At 42.9% G+C, this 26,316-nt stretch overlaps 1 protein-coding gene across 2 annotated transcripts in view; it reads left to right on the top strand.

Annotated features, from left to right (window-relative positions):
- Positions 1-26,316, top strand: part of STXBP3 (syntaxin binding protein 3) — a 65,369-nt gene that overhangs the window by 5,619 nt on the left and 33,434 nt on the right. The window contains exons 2-6 of one of the 2 annotated variants that reach the window (XM_029063018.2): positions 2,955-3,004; positions 3,258-3,339; positions 19,775-19,851; positions 24,284-24,362; positions 25,060-25,160. In XM_029063018.2, coding sequence (XP_028918851.1) covers positions 2,955-3,004; positions 3,258-3,339; positions 19,775-19,851; positions 24,284-24,362; positions 25,060-25,160 — 389 coding nt within the window. Of the gene's footprint in view, positions 1-2,954; positions 3,005-3,257; positions 3,340-9,476; positions 9,607-19,774; positions 19,852-24,283; positions 24,363-25,059; positions 25,161-26,316 lie in introns of those variants that run through there. The other variant, XM_029063019.1, reaches the window with a different exon arrangement.

Genomic DNA, 26,316 nt, shown 5'->3' with positions numbered 1-26,316 from the left:
AAAGGGGAATTAGCAATGGGTTGGAAGTGGGAAAGCCAGGAATGAGGGACAGGAGAGACTTGATTCTTGATCTTCATGATCTGTATTTGTTATATCTTTTTTTCTCTTGGTAAATACTTTATGTCTGTCTCCCCCAAGGGACTGCCTTTCATGTCCAGTGTATACAACATAGAGTAAGCCCTCAGTAAATATCAGCGACAGAGTAGCTGGACCCGAGGGACTCTTGAGAGGATGGGGTCAGTAATAGATGAGGTTTCATCATCTTGAAGATGGAGAGGATTAGGGGCAATGCTCAGTGCTCTGAATGTAGAGAGAGCATTTGTTGAAATGTAAGCACTTTCCATTTCATTCCCATTAGATTTCAGCTGGTATGCTCTCGGGTGATCTGCCAATATGCTCAGTAGTCATTCACTTGTATTTATTGAGCGCTTACTGTGTGCAGAACAGTGTACTGAGCCCTTGGAAAGTACAGTTTGGCAACAGATAGAGACAATCCCTACTCAACAGCGGGCTCACAGTCTAGAAGGGGGAGACAGACAATGAAACAAAGCAAGACAGGCATCGGTAGCATCAAATTAATGAGTGCCCTGTTTTCACATCTTAGTGGCATTTTGGGGGCTTTGTAAGACATTCATTCATTCAGTCATATTTATTGAGTGCTTACTGTGTGCAAAGCGCTGTACTGAGCGCTTAGGAGAGTACAGTACAACAACAAATAGGCCTGCCCACAATGAGCTCACAGTCTAGTGGGGAGACAGACATTAATACACATAAGTAGATAAATACATAAACAATTACAGATATATACATGTGTGCTTTGGGGCGGGGAGGGAAGGAGAATGAAGGAAGCAAGTTAGAGCGTGCAGAAGGGAGTGGGGACATCATCTTGGAAAATAAAAAGGCCTTTCCCAGAGACTCTTGAAGTACGGTTATATTCTCCACAGGCTTCCCTCCTTGTTGGATGGGGCTGCTTCCATCTTCCTTCCTCAGAGGTGCAGTGATGAGAGGTACAGGACCACTCAAGCTTCAGGAATCTTTGGTTGGGTAGCTTTGCAAAGCCTTGGATCTCTTTAGCTTTGGCACCTCACTGTTTGCCGTACATTTCTATTAGTGTGATTTGTTTTATGTCATGACATGGGTTTGTATAAGCCTCTTTTGTTAGGGTCATGAGCTACAGTGAGATGTTGATGCATTCCTTGTTTTGCTACAAGTAGTCCTTTAATCTGTGAGTCATTTTCACAAAACCAGTCTTTGTGGCTACACCTCGCCATGCCCGATGTTTTGATGGCTGCCTGGTAAACAGTATTGCCGAGAAATGCCAAATTGCTGTAAGATGGCAGCTTGGAGACAGGGTTCCGTGTTATTTTTTTTTTCCTTCTTTTTCCAATGGTATTTAAGTGCTACTCTGTGCCAGTTACATACTAAGAGCTGGGATAGATACAAGCTAATCAGGTTGGACACATCCCATTTTACAGGATGTGGAGGCCCACACAAAACTCTTCATATTCCCATCCAAACCCTGTCCTCCCCACAACTTTCCCATCACTGTAGATGGCACTGCAATCCTCCCTGTGAAACAAGCTTATAACCTTGACTCATCTGTCTCATTTAGCCCATATATTCAATCTGTCATCACATCCTGTCAGCTCAACTTTCACAACCTCACTAAAATCTGATCTCTCCTGTCCATCCAAACTGCTGTCATCAATTCAAGCCCCTATACCGTCCCACCTTTTCTACTGCATCTGGCTCCTCGCTGACCTCCTGCCTTCTGTCTCTCCTCACTCCAGTCCAAACTTCACTCTGCTGCGTGGACCAGTCTTTGTCTTCCCATTCCTCAAGAACCTCCAGTGGTTGCCCATCCATGTTTGCATCAAGCAGAAATACCTAATCATTGGCTTTAAAGCACTCCCAAAGATATTCTCTAGCCTGACCCATCCCCAGCTGTGCATCCTTGCATTTCCTCTTACCTCCAGGACATTTCCATATGGTTGACGTCCTATCAGAACATTAAACTGAACAAAATTCAAACTGAACGGTATATCAGCATGCCTAAATTCTTTCCTTCCCATTTCCCCAATGAAGCCTTGTTTGATGTCATCTTTGACTCTCACCATCTTTTAATCCTCTTATTGTCACTGAGTCCTTTAATTTGTTTTTCATTTGTTTTTCGTGGCATTTTTTAAGTGTTTTCTTTGTGCCAGGCACTGAACTGATTAACTCAAGCTGGACACAGTCCATGTCCCACATGGGGCTCACGGTCTTAATCCCCATTTTACAGATGAAGTAACTGAGGCCCAGAGAAGCAAAGTGATTTGCCCCAGATCACACAGAAAACAAGTGGTGGAGCTGGGATTTAGGAATCAGAAGACCTTGGTCCTCTGACTCCCAGAGCGGTGCTTTTTCCACCAGGCCATGCTGCTTCTCTTCATTTTTTTTCCTCTATCTTTTCTCCTCCTCCACTTATACAATCAATCAATCAATGGTATTAATTAAATGCTTACTTTGTGCAGAGTCCCTTACTAAGCGCTAGGGAAAGTACAGTGCAACAGAGTTGGTAAACAAGATTCCTGCTCTTGAGGCACTTACAGTGTAGAGAGGAAGAAGGACATAGAAATACATTTCAAAACGAGAAAATGGCAGGGTGTAAGAATTTATACCAGAGTTCTTAGGGGCTGAGGGTGGGGCAAATAAGAAGCGCTAGTCTTAATTCTTATATGACCCATGTAATTACCCTACCCCTTTTTTAGTGTTACAGAAATGTGAGGCACTTATGTAAGTCTAGTAATAATGGAGTACGAATTAAAATGTTAAAGGTAATCAACAATTAATGTTTAAAAATATATCTAACACATGGTTAGGAAGGTCCCATACGTTTATCATCATCCCATCCAGTTGGCATCTTTTAGTGCTTATGCTTTCTAGCTGCTGAATTTTCTCTTTGTTTTTGACAGGAATAAAAGCAACGGTGCTTGATGATTGCAAGAAAGAAGGTGAATGGAAGGTAGAGTAAGCAGATATTTTGCTTTTATAACTTCTGTAAATATCGCTTTGGGATTTTAAAAGCATTTGATGTTAAAGCTGGGTAAAAATATCATGAAGCATTGAATTCTGTTTTTGATGTACTTAATTTGCTTAGGTAAAGCAATAGGAAAAATAAATATGTGAAAGGTTATAATCCCTATAATTGTGATTGTAATTATAGACAGTTTACTAAATAATTGCTTTAAACATTTCTGAATTTGCATTGTTTTTAGATAATGCTTTTAGATGAATTTACCACTAAACTCTTGGCATCATGCTGCAAAATGACAGACCTGCTGGCAGAGGGTATCACCGGTAAGTGTTTGTTACTGTTTTTGTGTGTTTTAGTCATTTGGACCACAGAAAATTGTACAGGGCAAAAGTCTCAACAGACTCAAGAGGGATGCTGATCAAACCGTGGGCTTCTACGAGAAAATTGGGGATGAAGAGAGGGAAGTGAAGCCCGTTTAGATGCTCCATCCCTAAGCAGCATGAGTTTTAAGATGGGCAGCCAGGGCTCAAATTTGTCCACGTTTGCCACAGGCAGTCAGAATATTGGAGAGGGTGGCATTTGCTCTGACCCAGAAATGGTGTTCAATAAGTCCTTGTTTTCCTTCTGATGGTGATAACTGCTTGTTTTATGGTATTTAAGTACTTACTGTGTGTCAAACACTGTTCTAAGCACTGGGGTAAAAGCAAGTTTACCAGGTTGGACACAGTTCCTGTCCCAGTTGGGGCTCACAGTTCAGTGTCTTCTAGGAGGGAGTAGAATTTAATCCCCTTTTAGCAGTTGAGGCACAGAGGAATTAAGGGACTTCCCCAAGGTCACACACAGAGCAAGCAATTGGCTGATCCAGGAGTAGAATTCAGGACCTTTGACTTTCAGACTCTTGCCACCGTGATTCTCAGTGCTATTATATCATCCCTGTCACTGACCTCCTTGTCTCCTGTCTCTCCCCACTCCAGTACTTCATTCTGCTATTCACATGGTTTTTCTAGAGAAAGTTCAGTCCACATCTCTCCACTCCTCAAGAACCTCCAGTAGGTTACCCATCTCCCTTTGCATTAAACAATAATAATAATAATAATGTTGGTATTTGTTAAGCGCTTACTATGTGCCGAGCACTGTTCTAAGCGCTGGGGTAGACATAGGGGAATCAGGTTGTCCCACGTGGGGCTCACAGTCTTAATCCCCATTTTACAGATGAGGGAACTGAGGCACAGAGAAGTTAAGTGACTTGCCCACAGTCACACAGCCGACAAGTGGCAGAGCTGGGATTCGAACTCATGAGCCCTGACTCCGAAGTCCGTGCTCTTTCCACTGAGCCACGCTGCTTCTCCAAGCTCCTTACCATTTCAAGCACTCAGCTTGCCCCCTCCTACCTAAACTTGATCATTTCTGATTGCAGCCCAGTCTGGTCTGCACACTTTGCTCCTCTAATGCCAACCTACTCACCGTACCTTGATTTCATCTGTCTCAGCGCTGTCCCTTGTCCATGTCTTCCCTCTGGCCTGCAGCTTCGTCCCCCTCCTCATGTGTGACAAGCCACCACTTTCCCCACCTTTAAAGCCTGATTAAAATCACACCTCCAAGAGCCTTCATTTCCCCCCTCTCTCCCTTCTGCATCCCCTATGCACTTGATCTGTACCTTGATATTGATAGTGCTTGATTAAGCACTTGATATTCACCCAGCCTCAGCCCTACAGTGCTTATGTTCATACCTCTAATTTATTTTAATGCCTTTCTATCCCTGTAGACTATAAGCTTCTTGTGGGCAGGGATCATGTCTACCATCTCCACTGTGTTGTACTCTCCCAAATGCTCTCAGGTCAGTGCTCTCCACACAGTAAGCAGTCAGTATTCATTCAGTTCATTCGTATTTATTAAGAGCGCTTACTAGAGAAGCAGCGTGGCTCAGTGGAAAGAGCATGGGCTTTGGAGTCAGAGGTCATGGGTTTGAATCCCCGCTCGGCCACTTGTCAGCTGTGTGTCTTTGGGCAAGTCACTTAACTTCTCGGTGCCTCAGTTCCCTCATCTGTAAAATGGGGATTAAGACTGTGAGCCCCACATGGGACAACCTGATTCCCCTGTGTCTACCCCAGCGCTTAGAACAGTGCTCGGCACATAGTAAGCGCTTAACAAATACCAACATTATTATTATGTGCAAAGCACTGTACTAATCACTTGGAGCACTGTACTAAGCTCTCTTCACCATTGATTAAAGGGAGAAGGAAAAGAAAGATAAAAAGACACTTGAAACCGAGTCTCAAACTCCTACTGCCCTCTGCTTGTCTTCTAGATTGAAAGCTTGTTGTAGGCAGGGAATGTATCTATTATATTGTTGTGCTGCACTCTCCCAAGCCCTTAATATAGTACTCTGCACACCATAAATGCTCAATAAATATGACTCACCCTGGTGTGTGTGCATATGTTTGAACACCCCCGCCCCCGTATTCGCTTATTATCTGACCCGTTTTCTCTTCTTATCCAGATGCCCCCAGCTATCACTCCTTGAAGCTTTTTTCTCGTAATTCCTCCTCAAAAAATCCTGGAGATGTGATTTCAGAAGCCCTTTAAAATGTTACGAGTATTCTTTGAAAGTATTTTGCCATATTTTCTTATCTCACATTGATATTAAACTCAGAAGCAGCGTGGCTCAGTGGAAAGAGCCTGGGCTTCGGAGTCAGAGGTCATGGGTTCGACTCCCGGCTCTGCCACTTGTCAGCTGTGTGACTGTGGGCAAGTCACTTCACTTCTCTGGGCCTCAGTTCCCTCATCTGTAAAATGGGGATTAAGACTGTGTGAGCCCCACGTGGGACAACCTGATGACTCTGTATCTCCCCTAGCGCTTAGAACAGTGCTCTGCACATAGTATGCGCTTAACAAATACCAACATTATTATTAAACTTGGTTCTGTTTTTGGTTGAAGTTACAACAGTGTTTTCGTTATTCGATCCACTTAAAAAGTAGTTGTAATGTTTGAGAAAGAAGAACAGAAATTGTCTCCAGTTCATCAAGACTTGGGAAGTTCTGCTTTTGCACTTTCCTTGTAGGGCCTATTTTCCTCTAAATTCTCCTCATCCCTCCTTAATAAAGGTCTGATCAGTACTTAGTTGTAGGATTACCTCATGGTTCTTACATGTTTTTTCAAATATTCTGAAATGCTCTGAGCTTGACTGCAAAATTCCTCAATGATGTTGGACCAGAAAGTGGAGCAAGGGGACCCAAACTCAAATTTCCCCATCCTAAATTTGTGGATTTTTTTTTTCCCCAAAAAACTTTACCTCATAGGCATCAATCCCTAATGTATTTAATTGTTATATAGATCTATTTTTCCAAATTGCCTACGACCCTTTGAATAATTTTCCTGCTTTCCAAAAAGTTGCCCACATATCTGAGCATGTTCTCCTTGTTCTTCCTCGGCTAGTATTTATGGCAGTTGTTTTCCCTGTCTTGATTAGTTGTCCTGCATTTGTCCCTATTACAGTTCATCCTGTTTGTAACTGGCTCACTCTTCCAGCTTGTCAAGGTTGTTTCTAATTTTGTTCTGTGCTTTCCCAGCTAGCCTAGTCAAGTTGGTGCCAATAGGAGATGTAATGAATGCTTTGTTTTCCTTCACCGGTCATTAATGAAAATACAAAGAATTGCTGGGCATCTCAAAATCTTGACTCTCCCGCCTCTCTTCCTGCTCATCTATACCTGTTTTTCCCCAGTCGTTGAAGGTCTTCTTAGCTCACTTTCTAGGGCTCTTGGTGCCTTTTCTCTCTGGTTTTTTTTCCTTCTTACTGTGGGCTCTGACTTGTCCACTCCGTTAAGGTTTCTGCTCTCCTCCTTCCTTTGCTTCCCTCCCTGCCACTGGCCCCCTGAATTAATTCTTTCCTTCTGCCCTGCAGCTGGTAGGAGGTGTGACCAAAGTTCCGATAATCGTGCATTAAAAATGTTGAAGCAGCCTCATCTTTGGCAAAGCTGAAAATGGCACATTCGATGCCCAATATGAAATATGGGAAATACATGGCTCAGTGGAAGGAGCACGGGCTTGGGAGTCAGAGTCTAATCTCGGCTCTGTCACTTGTCAGCTGTGTGACCTTGGGCAAGTCATTTAACTTCTCTGGGCCTCAGTTCCCTCATCTGTAAAATGGCGATGAAGACTGTGAGCCCCACGTGGGACAACCTGATCACCTTGTATCCTCCCCCCAGCGCTTAGAACAGTGCTTTGCACATAGTAATGCCATTATTATTATTATTTATGTGAGGGCTCTCTGATCACCTACCATAATATCTGTGGTAGGTGCCCAAGGAGTCAATCAATAAATAAGTGTGTTCTTCCCCCTGCAGATTGAAGAATACATTTATTTATTTATTGTATTTATTTAGTGCTTACTATGTGCCAAACACTGTATTAAGCCCTGGAATAGATATAAGCTGATCAAGTTGGACATAGTCCATGTCCCACATGTGGCTCACAGTTTTAATCTCCATTTTACAAGAACTTGCCCAGGGTCACACAGCAAACGAGTGGTGGAGTCAGGATTAGAACCCTGGTCTTCTGACTCCCAGGCTCATGCTCTTTCCTTTAGACCACGCTGTTTCTCAGAAAAAAAAATTTTCTCGGAACAATTTTCTTTAGAAAAATTCATTGTGGAAATTAAGTTGCTCCATAGACAACATATTCAACAATTTTTGTTGTTTGTAGCAAATAGGAAAAGAAAAATGATCCCACCTCTTTGTAGAGAACATTCAATATAAATTAAAAAAGTAACCAAGTATGAACTCTAAAAAAAAAATTGGGAACTGTTTTAATGTTTGTTTAACCTTCTGTACCCATGCGTTTTTACATCTTTTTTTCGTACAACAATAGAGCAGTGTGATTTGGGGAACAGCCATGGAAACACTTGATAGTAAATAAACAATGGGAACTGAAACTAACACTATGTAGGCTGTCCAATATAAACAATGTGAATTTTAAATTTTTACCTGAAATTAAAACCAGTGTTGGGAAAAAAAAAATTGCCAGAGACTTTAGATAAGGTTATCGTAGTTCACTTAGTACAGCAAGTCACATACCTTTTTACTTTAGCAGGTTGAGGTGAAAATTTTTCTGTACTTTATTCGACTAAGGTGTAAAGTGTAAGTAGAGGAGGGTGAAGGATGGAACTCCTTATTTAATAGAAAAAACAACTGTCTTCCTTGCTTGTTAGCTGACTAAATCTTTGGAATACAGTTAGTGTTTTTAGGATCTTTGACAGTGACCTATTATTGAGAAGTAGTTTTGCTGATTTACAGTGATTAGTGAGAGAAGTTTTGAAAGTCAAAGTATGTAAAACATAGCCTACAAAATAGTTTGAGTTAAATAACAGTTGTTACAGAGCTCTTATTTCCATATTGGCCTGAAGATTTTTGCTTGTCTTGGCTTTTCTTTGTTCTTTATGCTCTTTACTTTTGCTCCCCTAATTTTCTGGATTTGTCTAATCAAACAGGCACTTTTATTCTTACTACCCAGGTTAGACTTAATTTAGCAGTGTAGATTCTAAAGAAGCATTTTAAATAGGATAGATTCATTCAATCAACCGTATTTCCTGACTGCTTACTGTGTGCAAAGTACTGTACTAAGCTGCCTGCAGCGAGCTTAGGGGCTAGTAGGGGGAGACAGACATTAATGTAAATAAATAAATTACAGCTATGTACATAAGTGCTGTGAGGCTCGGGGGGTGGGATGAAGAAAGGGAACAAGTCAGGGCGATGCAGAAGGGAGTGGGAAAAGAGGAAAGGGGAGCGCTTAATCAGGGAAGAACTCTTTGAGTGGGGATTCAAGCAGAGCGCAGAATGCAGCGCAGAGAAGGGCATAAAAGTAATAATAGCAATAATAGTAGCTTGCTAGAACCGTCCATAGGCTGGGTTTAGTCACTCATATTTACTGGGTTCTTACTGTGGGCAGAGCACTAAACTAAGTGCTTGGGAGACTACAGTATAACAATATAACAGACACTTCCCTAGCCTGTGGACCCTACAACGGCAGGGCCAGATCTCTACCGAGCCAAACCCTATGAGGTTTATTCAGTTCCTCTGCTCCCTGCCACAGGCTCCTTCAAACCCGGCTGCTCAGAATAATAATAATTATGGTGTTCGTTAGGCACTTACACTATGCTAAGCAGAGTTCTAAGTGCTGGGGTAGATACAGGGTAAGCAGGTGGTCCCACGTGGGGCTCACAGTTTTCATCCCCATTTTACAGATGAGGGAACTGAGGCCCAGAGAAGTCAAGTGACTTGCCCAAGGTCACACAGTAAACAAGTGGCGGAGGCGGGATTAGAACCTACGTCCTCTGACTCACAGGCCATGCTTTCCGCTAAGCCACACTGCTTTTCTATGGTGGGAACGGTGGCTGGGATTGTCCGTCTCCCAGCAACTTGCACCTTCCACTTGCATTTGGAAATCCCGTTTCTGGAATTTTAGGTAGGAGTGCCTGCACGGTTGTCTCATTCCCCTGAGCTCCTGAAGATGTCCAGATATAAGCCCAGATTCATTTGCAGTTTGGCTCCAAGTCACTTTGCACCGGTTTTCATCAGAAGATGGGACAGACCAGGTAGGGATTGGGGAAGGCGGAGTTGGACTAGAACCCAGATTAATGACCTGGGCCCCAGGGAACCCTTCCTCACTCCACCTTTGCCACGTACTTCTCGAGCCCCGGGCCTCTAGCGCCTGGTCATGGGGCAAGGAAACGTCCCTTTCTCTCAGTAACTATTTCCCTCTGGGTAATGAGTGAGGAAAAGGATCCTCCCGTGCTTCCAGGCTCAGGGATCTTTGAGAAATAGATGGGGCCCGAGGGCTGGGCAGCTTCCCTCTTCTCATCAGATCGCACAGTGATGAAAGTCTGTCCAGCTCTCCTCGTTTCTTCCCTCCGAGGACTTCAGGGTGGGCAGAAGTCCCTTCATTCTAGTTAAAGCATTGGTAGTTTCTCACCAAAGACTCTCAGCCTGGAACTGTGAGGTTCCTGAAGATTGAACTCTCTTTCTGTTGTTTAACTGACGTATTAATACCAGTGGTTGGTTTTGAGTGTCTAGCATTTTAACTTGCTTGTATGTGGATTGGATTATATTCTAATTATCCTCTATGTCTTCCCCCTCTTTTACCGTGAGCCTCTTATGGGCCAGGGACCTTATTTAAATTTATTTTCAGGTAATGACTTCAGTGCTCAGTACAGTTCTTTTCATTTAATACATGTTTATATCATCAGTGATATTCATTGAGTGTTTACTGTGTCCAGAGCATTCATTCATTCAGCAGTATTTACTGAGCGCTTACTGTGTGCCGAGCACTGGACTAAACGCTTGGGAGAGTACAACGCAGTCTGTAGTCAGTGCTTGGGAGAGTACAGTGCATCAGGGTTGGTAGACACATTCCCTCCCCACAGTGAGCTTTCAGTCTAGAGAATGTAAATTCTCTCCCTACCCTTTCCCCTCCTGCCTTGATCCCTTTCCCTCTCATCTGTGGCCCCCAGAAGCATATAGCAGGGGCTGATGAGGACATATCTAGGTCCAAAATCTGCTCTTGGGACAGATTGTTCAAGGCTGGCAAAGGCTCATGGAGACTGGGGACTAGAACTCATAGCTGCAAACCATGAGAAGCAGCATGGCTCAGTGGAAAGAGCCTGGGCTTGGGAGCCAGAGGTCATGGGATCAAATCCTGGCTCTGCCACTTGTCAGCTGTGGGACTGTGGGCAAGTCACTTCACTTCTCTGTGCCTCAGTTACTTCATCTGTAAAATGGGGATTAACAGTGAGCCTCACGTGGGACAACCTGATTATCTTGTATCTACACGAGCGCTTAGAACAGTGCTCTGCACATAGTAAGCGCTTAACGAATACCAACATTATTATTATGACATGAGCTAAGGGCCTAGGAGTCAGAACATCATAGGTTCTAATACCAGATCTGCTTTTTGACCTTGGGCAAGTTACTTCACTTCTCTGGGCCTCAGTTCCTTCATCAGAAAAATGGGGATTGAGACTGTGAGCCCCACATGGGACAAGGGACTCTGTCCAACCCGATTTACTTGTATCCACCCCCAGCGTTTAGGGGGTGCCTGGCACATAGTAAGCACTTAGCAAATACCAGAATTAAGAGTATTATTATTCCAAACTCACCAAGAAAGCCTATTGATCTGGCCTGACCTGGCCTGCTGCTGGTTCCCATTATTGGATCATACAAACTGCAGATATTGCCAATCTCCTTGGCGAAGTGGTCAGGGAGACTATGTAGAAACTCTCCCCACCTTCATTGCTCCCATCCATTCCATCTCATGGTATATAATAATAATAATGTTGGTATTTGTTAAGTTCTTACTATGTGCCAAGTACTGTTCTAAGCGCTGGGGGAGATACAAGGTAATCAGGTTGTCCTACGTAGGGCTCACAGTACATAATTGCCATCCTGCCAACTTCCCCCTCAGGCAGAGTGAGCTGAAGCTGAAATAGGAAGAAGTAGGTTGGGATGGACCTACTACTACTAGTAGGCAAGGGGCCGGGGAGTGGGTGGAGGAGAAACAAAAGGAGAGATGAAGTGGCCCCAGGATGGACCATAGTGAGGTCTGAGTCACAGCCTACCCTAGGTGTTCTGATGGCAGCCGGAGAGGCTATTCATTCATTTATAAATGACGCAGTCAAATTTACCCACACTTGAGACACAGTGTGGTGTAATGGATAGAGCAAGGGCCTGGGAGTCAGAAGGCCACGGGTTGCAATCCCAGCTCCACCACTTGTATGCTGTGGGACCTCAAGTAAGTCACTTCACTTCTCTTGACCTCAGTTACCTCATCTGGTAAAAAAAAAAAAAAAAAAAAAGTGGATTAAGAGTGTGAGCCCAGTGTGGGACAGGGCCTGCGTCCAACCTGTAACTACCCCAGCGCTTAGAACAGTGCCTGCCACTTAGTAAATGCTTAACAAATACCATAATTATTATTACTGATCTGCCTCTAAATCCCAACACCCATTATCCAGCCAATCTACCACCTGGTGAGGGTCATCAGCTTGGGTAACTTGCATTTGTACAGGTTTCTAAGAAAGTTTCCCTTGGTCCCAACCCTGAGCGGTCATCTTTGGCTTCTAGCCCCAATCTTCTTGCTCAAGTCATCTATATTGTTCTACTTACTATATTTATATTATTCATACTAATGCATGCTTCCCCTTCTAGACTGAAAGCTCATCTTGGTCAGGGAACAGGATTACTGACTGTGTTGTACTTTCCGAAGCACTTAGCACGGTGTTCCACACTATAAATACCATTGATCGACTGACTGATCTAGAAAGGTCCGTAGAACCACAGTGAAGGGGAAGATTCACTTGGAGTCAGAGTCCCTAACTGTTATTTATTTATTTAAATGTCTGTTTCCCCTTTTGTAAGCTTTTTGAGGGGAGGGATCGTGTCTGTCTACTCGGTTGTATTCGCTCATTTGTTCAGTCCAGTGTTCACAGAGTAAGTGCTCAATAAATACCATTGATTGATGTCATACGGAGCCTTCCCCAAGCCCGCATGTCCTAGAGGCCTTTACTTTTTCTCTTCATACATGTGGCAAATTATCTTTCTGGATTGCCTCTTTACAGATTTAAATGGGCTGGGTGACTATAGGGAGGGTGTGCTTGGGGAAATCACCTGATGCTGTCAATACCGGCATGTCTCTTCACTTCTCTACCAAGGACAGTTGTATTGTTTACACGGCTTCATCCAAATGGTGTTTTTACCTTGTTGGCTCTGGCTCTGGGTGTTTACAGTGCTAATTTCCCCTCCTTACCCTGTTTCCCCCTCCACTAAATCAACTCATCATGAGTCAGAGGAAGAGCATTCTTTCTAGTGTCCTGTTGGTAAAAGACAAAGGAAATCTGCCAGAGGATTCAGAAAAGGATCCGTCTGTGATTTGCCATTAGTAGTTCGACCACTTGAAGAAGCGTACTTCCATCCCAGTTCTGACCCTGGCTCCGCCACTTGTCAGTTGTGTAACCTTAGGGAAGCCACTTAACTTCTCTGTGCTTCAGTTCCCACATCCGCAAAATGGGGATTCAGTACCTGTTTTTCCTCCTACTTAGACTGTGAGCCTCTTGTGAGACCTGATTATCTTGAATCTACTCCAGTGCTTAGTACAGTGCTTGGCACAGAGTATTTGCTTAATAAATACTGCAGTTGTTATCCCTACAAAGTAGGTGAGGAATCTGCTAGTGTAGCAGTCGAGGGTTTGATGGACTGACTACCCAGAAATTGGGAATGCAGTTATTGCCAAGAAGCTTTATTAATATTAAGTTCATCAAGTGTCTAATATCAGTGAGACTGGCCTCCTTTAGAAAAAATGCCACTACAGATCTCTTAGAAGAACAAAAATTTATGCTGGGGTTTATTTAAGCCAGCCCAAGATCATCATATACTTGCTTGTAGATGTCACCAAACCATTGGAAATTCAAACTTTTGTAACATTCTGAGACATCGTGTTGCCTCCCTGTTTGGAGGACTGATTAGGAAGGACACAGGTCACATGGTCACTTTTGATTTCCGCTTAGCTTAAGGAATTTTGTCATAAAATAACCTGCCTCTAAAACATTCCTGGACCATGCCAGGGGTCCTGGCCAACCCTCCCTTCTCTGGATGGCCATCCTATCAATGTAAAAGTGATGCTATCATCCTGTACAATCCTATGGTGATGTTTTGGCCACTTTCCAGGTTTCCTATTTGTAGTTTATTTAATATATTAGAAGCCCTGTAACTTTCTGAACCTGAAAATCATCTCCAATATGAATGAGATTTGGAGAATGGTGATTATGATGATGATTGTGGAATTTGTCAAGCACTTACAGTGTGTCACGCAGTGTACTAAGCACTGGGGTAGATGAAAGATAATCAGGCTCCACATGGTGCTCACAGTCCAAGTAAGAGGGAGAACAGGTATTGAATCCCCATTTTGCAGATGAGGGAACTGAGGCACAGAGAAGCTAAGTGACTTGCCCAAGGTCATCCAGTAGGTAAGTGGCAAAGTCAGTATTAAAGCCAGGGCTTATATCTCTCAGGCCCATACTCTCTCTGCCTCTCAGTCCCATGTTTTTTTAACAATAATGATAATAATGGTATTTGTTAAGCCCTTACTATGTGCCTAGCACTGTTGTAAGTGCTGGGGTAGATACAAAGTAATCAGGTTGTCCAGCGTGGAGTTCACAGTCTTAATCCCCCTTTTATAGATGAGTGAACTGAGGCCCAGAGAAGTTAAGTGACTTGCCCAAAGTCACACATTTGATAAGAGGCGGAGTTGGGATTAGAACCCACCACTTATGACTCCCAAACCCGTGCTTCCATCAAGAAGCAGCGTGGCCTAGTGGATAGAGCACAGGCCTGGGAGTCAGAAGGACCTGGGTTCTAATTCTGGCTCCTCCACTGACTGCCGTGTGACCTTAGGTAAGTCATTCCACTTCTCTGTGCCTTATTTACCTCATCTGTAAAATGGGGATTAAGATTGTGACCCCTATGTGGGACAGGGATGGTGTCCAACCCAATTATCCTGTATATACCCCAGAATTTAGAACAGTGCCTGGCACATACTAAGCACTTAACAAATCCACAGTTATTATTACTCGTATTATTTCAATAGGCCATGTGCTTCTCAAAGAAAGATCTGTTCCTACTGGTTCTAGGTGAATGATTTCTAAGGATGTTATGAAACAATTGAGTAAATCCAAGATGGCATTGAGGATGTGGGCAGAACAGTAAGATAAGTACTTGGCAAATAGCAAGCACTTAACAAACACCATAATTATTATTATTATTATTATTATTAATTAAGAGAATAAGGGTGTTCAGGAGTCGGTTCCCGTGGAGGAACCAAAAGCTCTAGATAAAATGTTACAGCAATGCTTCATCTTAAATTTTTTTCAACTGAAGAATTTGTTTGACCCTCAAAGATCTAAAAGCTGCATTGGAAATTTGGGTGAAATTAGCAGGGTTTTTATTCCTGAAATGAATGGGAAACACTTCAACAATTTAATTACTCTAATTTGCTGAATCAGTCTATCCATAAGTATTTATCAAGCACTTACTACGTGCAGAGCATGGTACAAAGTGTTTGAGAGAATACAAGAGAGTTAGTAAACACAGTTCCGGCTGACAAGGAGCCTACAGTCTTGCGGCGCAAACATATGAAAATCAGTCCATCACTCAGTGGTATTTATTGAACACTTAGTGTGTGTGGAGCACTGGAATAAGCACTTGGGAGACTGCAGTACAACAGAGTTGGTCGACATGTCCCTTGCCCAAAAGGAGCTTATGGTCTAGAGGAGGAGACAGTAATCTAAATTACTGATATGTACATAAGTGCTATGGGTCTGAAGGTGGATGCTTAAAAGGTACAAATCCAAGTGGCAAAGATGATGCAAAAAGGAGAGAAAATAGGGGGAATGAGGAATTAGTTGTGGAAGACCTCTTGCAGGAGATGTCCTCTTGGAGAAGATGGAGAAGCAGTGTGGCTCAGTGGAAAGAGCATGGGCTTTGGAGTCAGGGCTCATGAGTTCGAATCCCAGCTCTGCCACTTGTCGGCTGTGTGACTGTGGGCAAGTCACTTAACTTCTCTGTGCCTCAGTTCCCTCATCTGTAAAATGGGGATTAAGACTGTGAGCCCCACTTGGGACAACCTGATTCCACTATGTCTACCCCAGCGCTTAGAACAGTGCTCGGCACATAGTAAGCGCTTAACAAATACCAATATTATTAGATGTGATTTAATAAGGCTTCGGTGGGGAGAAGAATGCAAGTGTAAGAGTAAGGTCTGTCTTATATGAAGGATGTGGGGGGAATTCCAGGCCGGGGGAAGATGTGGGCCAAGGGTCATTGACAAGGTAGGGGGAAGCAATAGAGTTTAAAGATTTGTACATAAGTGCTGTGGGGATAGCTGAAGTTCAACAGTCATTTGGTAAATATTTGAAATGAGTCCTCAAAGGAATTTTCCAGACCTCTAAAGAAATCCTGCTTTGTTTACGACAAGTAGTACTCCTTCATTTCACTAATTCCACCTAGTGTTTACGTCATGTTTATAATTTCAGGTGGAGTCCAAGGGACTGTAATCCCCTTTTATGTCAGTGCCTACGAGAAAGTTGATCCAGTCTGCATTGTTTCACTCAACCTTGTATTTGCCAATAGTGTATCTGTTAACTGGAGCAGGCGTGTACTTTTTAAGTTTCCCAGGAGAGTTTGTAACGAAATCACATTTCTCAGCTGAATCTTACTATTAAAAATTTAGCCAGTTACTGTTGGTGGGAATCCGCTGGCTGAATGACATTAAAGTTTTATTGTAGAAAGCAAACTTGGAAATAAAGTAGTTTCGATTTATCTGACCTCTGCAAACACATTTTCAGGAAAACGAGGTTGTTTGGGTGTGGCTGGTACACAAAATCCCTGTGGCCACAGCACCAGGTCTGAATTTAGCTCCCACAGTTTCTTTTTCCATTCATCCATTTTCCCCTTTGGCTCTCTAAAGGAAATTGGTACTTGCAACAACAGGTATGGATTCTTTCTAACCAGAAAGAGGCTTGGGGCGATGGTAATTTCATGACTCTACTGCAGGAGAAATTTTTGCTGTGGTTTGCAACAGCTGAACCAAAGCCATTCCCCAGCTGTTTTCCATGATCTGATGAAATCCAGGGCACACTATGCATTACCTTCTAGTAATAATAGTATTTATTAAGCACTTGTGCAGAGCACTGTTCTAATCCCTTTTATATTCCCAGAAAGAGGTTTACCCTAGTAGAAAGTGAAAGAGGTGAGGGAAATGGCCAGTCTTTCTTTGGAATTTTTCAGGAAGGTGAATTGGGAGCTGGAATTTTGGGGATCTCCCACATGTAAGTTCTTCCAGAAAGAGTTCAGCCTGCGGCATCCAGAGTTTCAAAGTTCTGTAATACTCAAATTAGATTTAAAGAAACAACCACAAATCTTTAAGGAGCTAAATTACTTAGTGTCTGTCTAAAAAGAAATGACCTTCAATGGCAAATTTCTTGTAAGAGTTTAAAAATCAGCACATTGTTGGAAATTCTAACTGGGCATATAGCCTTCAGCATGGTGTAGTGGATAGAGCACGAGCCTGGGAGTCAAAAGGTCATGAGTCCTAATCCTGGCTCCGCCACTTGTCTGCTGTGTGACCTTGGGTAAGTCACTTCACTTCTCTGGGCCTCAGTTACCTCATCTGAAAATGGGGAATTAAGACTGTGAGCCCCATGTGGGACAGAGACTGTGTCCAACCTGATTACCTTGTATCTACCCCAGAGCTCAGAACAGTGCTTAGCACATAGTAAGTGCCTAACAAATACCATAATTATTTTTATTATTATTATTCAACTTAAAAAAATGATCTTAGTCTTACCCATTTCTGCTTTAGTTCTGTCCTGACTTTGAAATCACCCTTTCATTTTCCCTTTCCCCCAGGATAGTGATTGTGTTGGGAAGCAGGAAGTTGGAGAAACACCATCTTCCCTGAATTTTCAACCTCTAGGCTGGGTATGGAGCTTCCAGGGCTATCAGAGCTGGGGAGGCTTCCAGATGAGTGGATTGGTTTCAAGATTAAAAAGACATTCATCTGTGGCCAAGATGGTCCCTGATACCTGGTGGAGCCAAGTTCTCTAAAACACTGTTTTAGTAGATTTGGTTCCCTCTCCAGAGAGATCCCCCAAATAAAGATAAAAATAGTATTTAAATTGCTGACTCTGTGCCCAGCAGTATAGCTCTCCATCGTCTGGCCTCCTCCTACCTCACCTCCCTCACCTCTTTCTACTGCCCAGCCCGTACACTCGGCTCCTCTGCCGCTCACCTCCTCACTGTCCCTCGTTCATGTCTATCCCGCTGTCGACCCCTGGCCTGTGTCCTCCCGCTGTCCTGGAATCTCCTCACCTCTCTTGAGGTGTCTCCTCACCTCTGCCAAACTAATTCTCTTCCCCTCTTCAAAGCCCTAATGAGAGCTCACCTCCTCCAAGAGGCCTTCCCAGACTGAGCCCCCCTTCCCTCTCCACCCCCCCACCCACCCACACTCTGCTTTTCCCCTTTCCCCTCCCCTCAGCACTGTGCTCATTTGTATATGTTATTTATTACCTTATTTATTTTGATAATGAGGTGTACATCTCCTTGATTCTGTTTATCTTGATGTTGTCTTGTTTTTGTTTTGTTCTGTTCTGCTTTGCTGTCTGTCTCCCCTGTTTAGACTGTGAGCCTGACATTGGGCAGGGATGGTCTCTATCTGTTGCCGAATTGTACATTCCAAGTGCTTAGTACAGTGCTCTGCACACAGTAAGCGCTCAGTAAATACTATTGAATGAATGAATGAATAAGGCTGGGCCAGAGTCAATTTGCTCATTTTTCAGGGTCAGCCCAGGATAATGTTCATTCATTCATTCATTCAATAGTATTTATTGAGCGCTTACTATGTGCAGAGCACTGTACTAAGCGCTTGGGATGAACAAGTCGGCAACAGATAGAGACAGTCCCTGCCGTTTGACGGGCTTACAGTCTAATCGGGGGAGACGGACAGACAAGAACAATGGCACTAAACAGCGTCAAGGGGAAGAACATCTCATAAAAACAATGGCAACTAAATAGAATCAAGGCGATGTACAATTCATTAACAAAATAAATAGGGTAACGAAAATATATACAGTTGAGCGGACGGGTACAGTGCTGTGGGGATGGGAAGGGAGAGGTGGAGGAGCAGAGGGAAAAGGGGAAAATGAGGCTTTAGCTGCGGAGAGGTAAAGGGGGGATGGCAGAGGGAGTAGAGGGGGAAGAGGAGCTCAGTCTGGGAAGGCCTCTTGGAGGAGGTGATTTTTAAGTAAGGTTTTGAAGAGGGAAAGAGAATCAGTTTGGCGGAGGTGAGGAGGGAGGGTGTTCCAGGACCGCGGGAGGACGTGACCCGGGGGTCGACGGCGGGATAGGCGAGACCGAGGGACGGCGAGGAGGTGGGCGGCAGAGGAGCGGAGCGTGCGGGGTGGGCGGTAGAAAGAGAGAAGGGAGGAGAGGTAGGAAGGGGCAAGGTGATGGAGAGACTTGAAGCCTAGAGTGAGGAGTTTTTCTCTGGAGCGGAGGTCGATAGGCAACCACTGGAGTTGTTTAAGAAGGGGAGTGACATGCCCAGATCGTTTCTGCGGGAAGATGAGCCGGGCAGCGGAGTGAAGAATAGACCGGAGCGGGGCGAGAGAGGAGGAAGGGAGGTCAGAGAGAAGGCTGACACAGTAGTCTAGCCGGGATATAACGAGAGCCCGTAATAGTAAGGTAGCCGTTTGGGTGGAGAGGAAAGGGCGGATCTTGGCGATATTGTAGATAAACTCATTGTGGGCAGGGAATGTGTCTGTTGTTATTTTGGTGTCCCCCCCCCCCCCCCCCCCCCCAGCCAGAAAGTGCTCAATAAATACTATTGAATGAATGAATTAATGAAAGAACATCTCAGAAGGACAGAATTAGGTCACCTCCATTGTCTCTGCTGTGGCTCTGGAACAGAGCTCAAAGTCTCAGTATGCAGACTGGAAAACTCCGTGGCTGTAAGCTCATGCGAAACCCGGGGCCCTTTGATTCTTTCCTGGCAAATGTCCCAGTGCAGTGAACGGTGTAAATACCTCTCCCATTCTCGCCAACGAGGGTGGAGAGAATTGATGGTTCCAAAGAGAACAAAATTCTGCCTCCATTACAGGAAGCAGAATTGGGGTTTTTTATAATATTTCAAATGCGTAACTACATATCTTTTTTTAACAGTTGTGGAGAATGTTTACAAGAGTCGTGAACCTGTAGCACAAATGAAGGCACTTTATTTCATCACTCCATCCCAAAAGGTTAGCATTTGAGTGTGTTTTTTTTAATGATGTCTTCAGTATTTTTATAAACTCATAGTTTGTTGGAAAAATAAAATATAAAAAATACTAATAGGATTCCTACTATAAGCCCATAGATGACAATAAGTGGAAGAGCTAGCAAATGAGGAGAGAGGGAGTACAACATCATTTGTAGCTACAGGAGAAGTGAATCCCGGGTCCGAAAATGTTTCAGAAAAGAGGGAGTGGTCCTAATTTATGAAGGCACCAGAAAAGACTAGGAGGATTAGAAGCTAGAACTCAACAATAGCTATGAGGAGGTCTTTGAGAATTTAGGGAGTGAGATCTCAGTGGAGTAAAGAGGGTGAAAAATCTGATTATAGCAAGTCAAGAAGAATGTTGTAGGAAAGGACGTGAAAGCAGTCATTATATACTACTAGTTTGGAAAGCATTGGGAGCAGGGAAATGGGTGATAGCTGGAGGGATCTGTTGGCTCCAGATAAGACTTTTTGTTTTGGAATGGTGAAGGTATAAGTGAAGGCAGAAGGGAAGGAGTCATTTGAGAATAAGTAGTTAAAGATAAGTAGTAAGGGCTCTTTTCCCAACCTGCCTTGCTGGGCAAAATAGCTTCAGTCAGTCATATTTATTGAGTGCTTACTTTGTGCAGAGCACTGGCCTAAGCGCTTGGGAGAGTACCATATAACAATAAACAGACACATTCCCTGCCTGCAACAGGCTGGTAGTGTTGCCTCCCCGAAGTATAGAACCTTGAGGAAGCTTGGCTGTAGCTATTGTTTTTAATGAGTTATGAACATCCCTGCTTGAGCAGTTTTGTTTATGTGTCTGTGTATTCAGTCTTCAATCAGTCATATTTATTGAGAGCTTACTGTGTGCAGAGCACTCTATTAAGCACTTGGGAGAGTCCAGTACAAGAGTTGGAAGACCTGCTCCCTGCCCACAACTCAGTCTAGAGGGGGAGACAGATAGGAAAATAAATGAAAGATCTGTACATATGTGCTTGTGGGGCTGAGATTGGCCTGAATAAAGGGTACAAATCCAAGTGCCAAGATGACACAGAAGAGGAAATGAGGGCTTAGTTGGGGAAGGCATCTTGAAGGAGGTGTGATTTTAATAACATTTTGAAGATGGGCACGGTGATCCTCTGTCGGACATGAAGGTGGGGTCGGGAGTGGGGTGGGTTTGGGGGAGTTTCAGACCAGAGGCAGGATGTGGTCGAGGGGTCATTGGCAAGATATATGAGATGGCAGGATGGTGCTCTGCCCGTTAGCACTTCAGTCATATTTATTGAGCACTTTCTGTGTGCAGAGCACTGTGCTAAAGCGCTTGTGAGAGTACAGTACTACAGTAAACAGACACATTCCCTGCCTACAACAAGGTTACAGTCTAAAGGTGGGGGAGACAGACATCAATACAAATAAATAGATGACATATGTACGTAAGTACTGTGGGGATCGGAGGAGGGAAGAATCAAGGAAGCAGGTCAGGGCAACCCAGAAGGGAGGGGGAGAAGAGGAAAGAGGGGGGCCTAGTCTAGCCCTCGTCTCTTGGAGGAGATGTGCCTTCACTAAGGCTTTGAAAGGGGGTGGGGGGAAAAATTGTCTATCAAATTTGAGGAGGGAGGGCGTGCTACTCAATCCTCCCCAGGGGACCTTGACTTGTTCATATTCTATTGTATTTTAACCCAGTGCTTATGACAGGTATTTGCACACAGTTAGGTACTCAGAAAATACTGTGATTTGGATGAATGTGTCTGAGCCCCCAGGAGAGCACCCTGATGATTAATTGAATGACGTGTGTGGTGGGGAGGAAGGGATAGTAGAATAAAGCTTAAACCATACTGATTTACTTAAGGGTCTCAATATTTTCTTAAGTGGCCCTCAAATACTGATGTGAAGTTCTGAAATAAAAATGCTAACAACTTACTAATTCAGTTACTACTGAATTGCTTTTAATAGGTTGATGCGTTCATTGGTGGACTTAGAGCAAATGAAAGTGGGAGTATTTCTTCTCCCTGACATTTTTCTCTGCTTTCCAAATATATTTTTGGATTTGTAGCTCTCAAAGTAGTTGATAGGTGGAGCAGTACCCTCAGTTTTGAGCTGAAGAGAACATTTTTGAGTAGGGTTATTTTATTACATGCAGAAAGTCTTTTCCAGTAAAAGTTCGGGATTTTTTTAACTTTAAATTTGAAACACAGATTTTTCACACTCATGCTCCATCCTTGAGGAAGCTTCTGGTATCTGATAATTACATTTGCTGGTTCTCTGCAGTTTCCAAATGCTTTAGATAAATAGCCTTCCCTTAAGTCAGTCAGCCCATCCTATTTATTGAGCAGACTGTGTGCAGAGCACTGTACTAAGTGCTTGGTATATATATACGAATATAACAATAAACAGATACATTCCCTGCCCACGACGAGCTCACAATCTGGAGACTAAGGGCAATGTGATTCTCCTTTAAATAGTTATTCCTTAAGTTCTTTGTTCCTTTTGTCATATGACCACAAGCCCTTAGAAGAGTGGTGTGCTCATGTAAAGCTTCAAATAAATGCTGTTGATGATGATGATGGCAACTGTCCATCCAGGGAGGTGCTTTATTAGTTCTCTCCAGCAACCTTTTCTGCTCCTACTACTACTAGTAATAATAATTATGGTATTTGTTAAGCGCTTAATATGTGCTGAGCACTATTCTAAGCGCTGGGGTAGATACAGTGTAATCAGATTGTCCCACACGGGGCTCACATTTTTTAATCCCCATTTTTACAGATGAGGTAACAGGCACAGAGAAGTTAAGTGACTTGCGCAAGGTCACACAGCAGACAGGTGGCAGAGCCGGGATTAGAACCCACGACCTCTGATTCCCAAGATCATGCAATTGCCACTAAGCCACGCTGCTTCTCTACTACCTACTTCTGTACTTTGGTGGGAGCCCTTAGAACAAAATAAATGACACTGAGTAGCAGAGGGTCCGTGTAGTACACAGCTCAGCAGTTAGAAGAAAAGCTGCATCAATCTCTTGAGAAGAACGTGGACCTAGGAGCCAGGAGAATTAAATTCTGGGCCCAACTTGGCTACCGTGTGGCCGTGAGCAAGTCTTGGTTCCTTCCATTTCCTCATCTAAAAACTTGGGATAATAATACTCTCCTCTTCTTCCCCGTCCCAGGGGTATTACCTCAAAACGAGACTTGGCGTTAAATAGCTTTGAAAAAATGAAAGCGTTATCCAAACTATTCAATCTCAGACTGACATTTTGCGTTCCCTTCTTTCCACTGGGCTTGGGCTGAATTTCTGCTACTGATAACCACAATGCTATGGGCTGATAAATTGGTGCAACTTTTCTATGATGCAAATTTACTCTTTCTTCTTTCTTAGAGGTCAGTGTCAGCCTATTTAGCAGGACTGAGGTGTGTGTGCATGTGTGTGTGTGTGTGTGTGTATCTGTTACTCAATATGATATTTACTGAGCACTTAGTGGGTGCAGAGGACTGTATTAAGCACTTGGGAGAGTACAGTACAACAGAGCTGGTAGATACCTTCCCTGCTCCCAGTAAGCTTACGGTCTAGAGCGGGAAGCAGGCATTGATTTAAATACATTTCAAATATATATAAAAGTGTTGTGAAGTTGACAGTGAGGTGAATTGAGCATGGTCTTGTAGATAAGAGCACGGAGTCAGAAGGACCTGGGGTCTCATCCCGGTTCCGCCTCTTGTCTACCGTGTGACCTTGGGGAAGTCACTTAATTTCTCTGTGCCTCAGTTCTCTCATATGTAAAATGGGGATTAAGACAGTGAGCCTTATGTGGGGCAGGGACTTTGTCCAACCTGATTAGCTTGTATCTCCCCAGTGCTTAGAACAGTGCTGGTCACATAGAGCTTAACAAGTACCATCATTATTATTATAAAGTATATGTATTTTCCTTCACACTAGATACCAGTGATGGTGAAAATCACCTTTAAATTCATGTCTCGCTGAAAGAGCTTATGCAAGCCCGACATTGCCAGTGATTATACATATGAAAGGCTTACCGTGATGTGTCTTCATCCACACATTGATGCTTGCAGACATAAGAACCCAAGTGCTCCTTTAACCATTATTAGTTTTGAGTGGGTTTTCAGAGCTCAATTTAGATTCAGCCTTCATCTTTTTTCCCCAGAATCTTTATTGAGCATTCATCCATTGAGCCGTGCATTTATTTATCATCCTAAAGCAACATGCAAATTAAAAAGATACGGAACTCAAGTAGTTATAGTTAAGATTGGGAAGTTTTAATTATAACCACGAGAGACAGTTGCATGGGAACGAAATTGTATCTTTTAATTAAATATACACTGACGTGATCAAAACGTATTTTTCTAAGCCTAAGGTAGTTGTATGGGAAAGAAAAAGTATCTTTTAATGAAATATGCACTATCTAATCAAAAGGTCTTTTTAAGTCTGTAGATGGTTTAATACGTGACTTCCCAGTTAAATCAGATGCCAAGTATAAAGCAGCATACATATACTTCACAGATTGTAAGTACACTTTTTATAAATTGGATACTTGAATGTGATATAATTAATGTAATAACTGTATATAGTCTTATCTTTGTAGTATGATTCCAAAAAATATAATTTTCCTCTTCGTAGTTGTTGAAATGATAGAGAATATCTAAGAAATAATCCTAATTCTAGCATTTACCTGCGTTGAGACTTTGGGCAGGTCTCTACCAAATTTTCTACATGGCCTAGAGGAAAGAGCAAGGACCTGGGAGTCAGAGACCCTGGGTTCTAATCCTGGCAATACCGCTTACCTGCTGTGTGACTGATTGAGCAAGCCACTTGATTTCTCTGTTCCTTAGTTGTCTCATTTGTAAATTGAGGTATTTCATCAGTCAGTTCCAATGTAAGCCCCATGTTGGGACAGTGACTGTGTCTGACCTGATTATCTTGTATCCCAGAGTTTAATTCAGTGCTTAGCACATAGTGTTAACAGATGACTGTGGCTGTGACTGTAACTTGAGACTCCACTCTGTGACATTTTCATTATTACAAATGAAACAAAAAGAGTTTTTGAAAGATCCATGTTTTCATTGCTCCCCTCTTCCTCCCACCCAAAATAAAAGGCCAGAAAGTATTCCCTTGACTGGCAACAACTTTTGCTGCTCAAGAAGTTAATATTTGGAAGAAAATATATTATGTAGATTCATGTACTCTGATTTATTTTTCTCAGTTTGCCCTGACAGTCTCTTTAACAAAATCAAGTCTTCCTGCTCCAAATCCATAAGAAGATGTAAAGAAATAAATATTTCCTTCTTTCCACTTGAGTCTCAGGTAAAGTTCCATTTTTATAGTTGTAAGAATTTTTACTGGATTTTTTGCTTTTATTCCTTGACTTTGTGAGTAAGAGTAATGTAATTCAGAAAATGATGAATTTCAGGCTTAAAATTCTTCTATAAATTAGAGCAGGTTGTTATAAATGAAAAATATGGGTTCAATTCCAGTCTGTACAATATCTCAAGGGGAGTAGGTTAAATCGCTTTGCCTGTAATCTGTGAAATGGAGAAATACGTATTAAGGCACTTAAAAACTTATGTTAGATGAACAAAGAGGAAATTATTCATATAACCCCTTAAACCATTTGCAAAACTAAAGTAGCACTACCACTGTAGCCTTTTGTTAAATGAAGCAAGCTGTTGTATCCTTTGAAGTTCAGAGTCACAAATAAAGACTAGTTTGTGAGCCATTCTTTAGTTGTAGCCTAACTTGAAACTTGAATAAAACTGCTCCGGTGGTCCTCCACTAGACTGTAAGCTCCTTAAGGGCAGGGATCATCTCTGCCAGCTCTAGTGTATTGTACAATACATTCTATCGTATTTATTGAGCACTTTACTAAGCAGAGCCCTGTACATTTCCATCCGCTTAGGACAGTGCTCTGCACATAATAAACGCTCAATAAGTATGAATGAATGAATATCATCAGGAAAGAACATTCATTCAGTCATATATATTGAGTGCTTACTATGTGTAAAGCCCTGTACTAAACGCTTGGGAGAGAAGACTATAATAAGCAGCAGACATATTCCTTCCACAATAAGCTGAAAGTCTAGCAGGGGAGACAGACATTAATATAAATAAATAACATATATGCAGACATATACATCTGTGCTGTGGGGATGAGAGGGAGTATGAGTGAAGGAGCAGGTTAAGAGCAGGGCCGAAGGGAGCGGGAGAAGAGGAGAGGAGGGCTTAGGGAGGGCTTCTTGGAGGAGATGTGCCTTAAATTGTTCTGCTAGTTGAGGTCCATTTCTAATTAGAGGTGACTTTATGGATTAATAATGCAGTTTTCATAATAAGCACAGATGTCCAGTTATGTTAAAGACTATCCTTTTCCAAAGCATTTTAAGTCCAAATTAAACTTTTTTCCTCTTCTTTTTTAATGACAAGATAGAAATAATGGAAGATGAAAATTAATTTCTTATACCTTGGG

Source organism: Ornithorhynchus anatinus, chromosome 4 (genome assembly GCF_004115215.2).
Source record: "Ornithorhynchus anatinus isolate Pmale09 chromosome 4, mOrnAna1.pri.v4, whole genome shotgun sequence".
Lineage (NCBI taxonomy): Eukaryota > Metazoa > Chordata > Mammalia > Monotremata > Ornithorhynchidae > Ornithorhynchus > Ornithorhynchus anatinus.
Note: the sequence above shows the minus strand (reverse complement) of the source record. Positions and strands in the feature narration are given on the sequence as shown.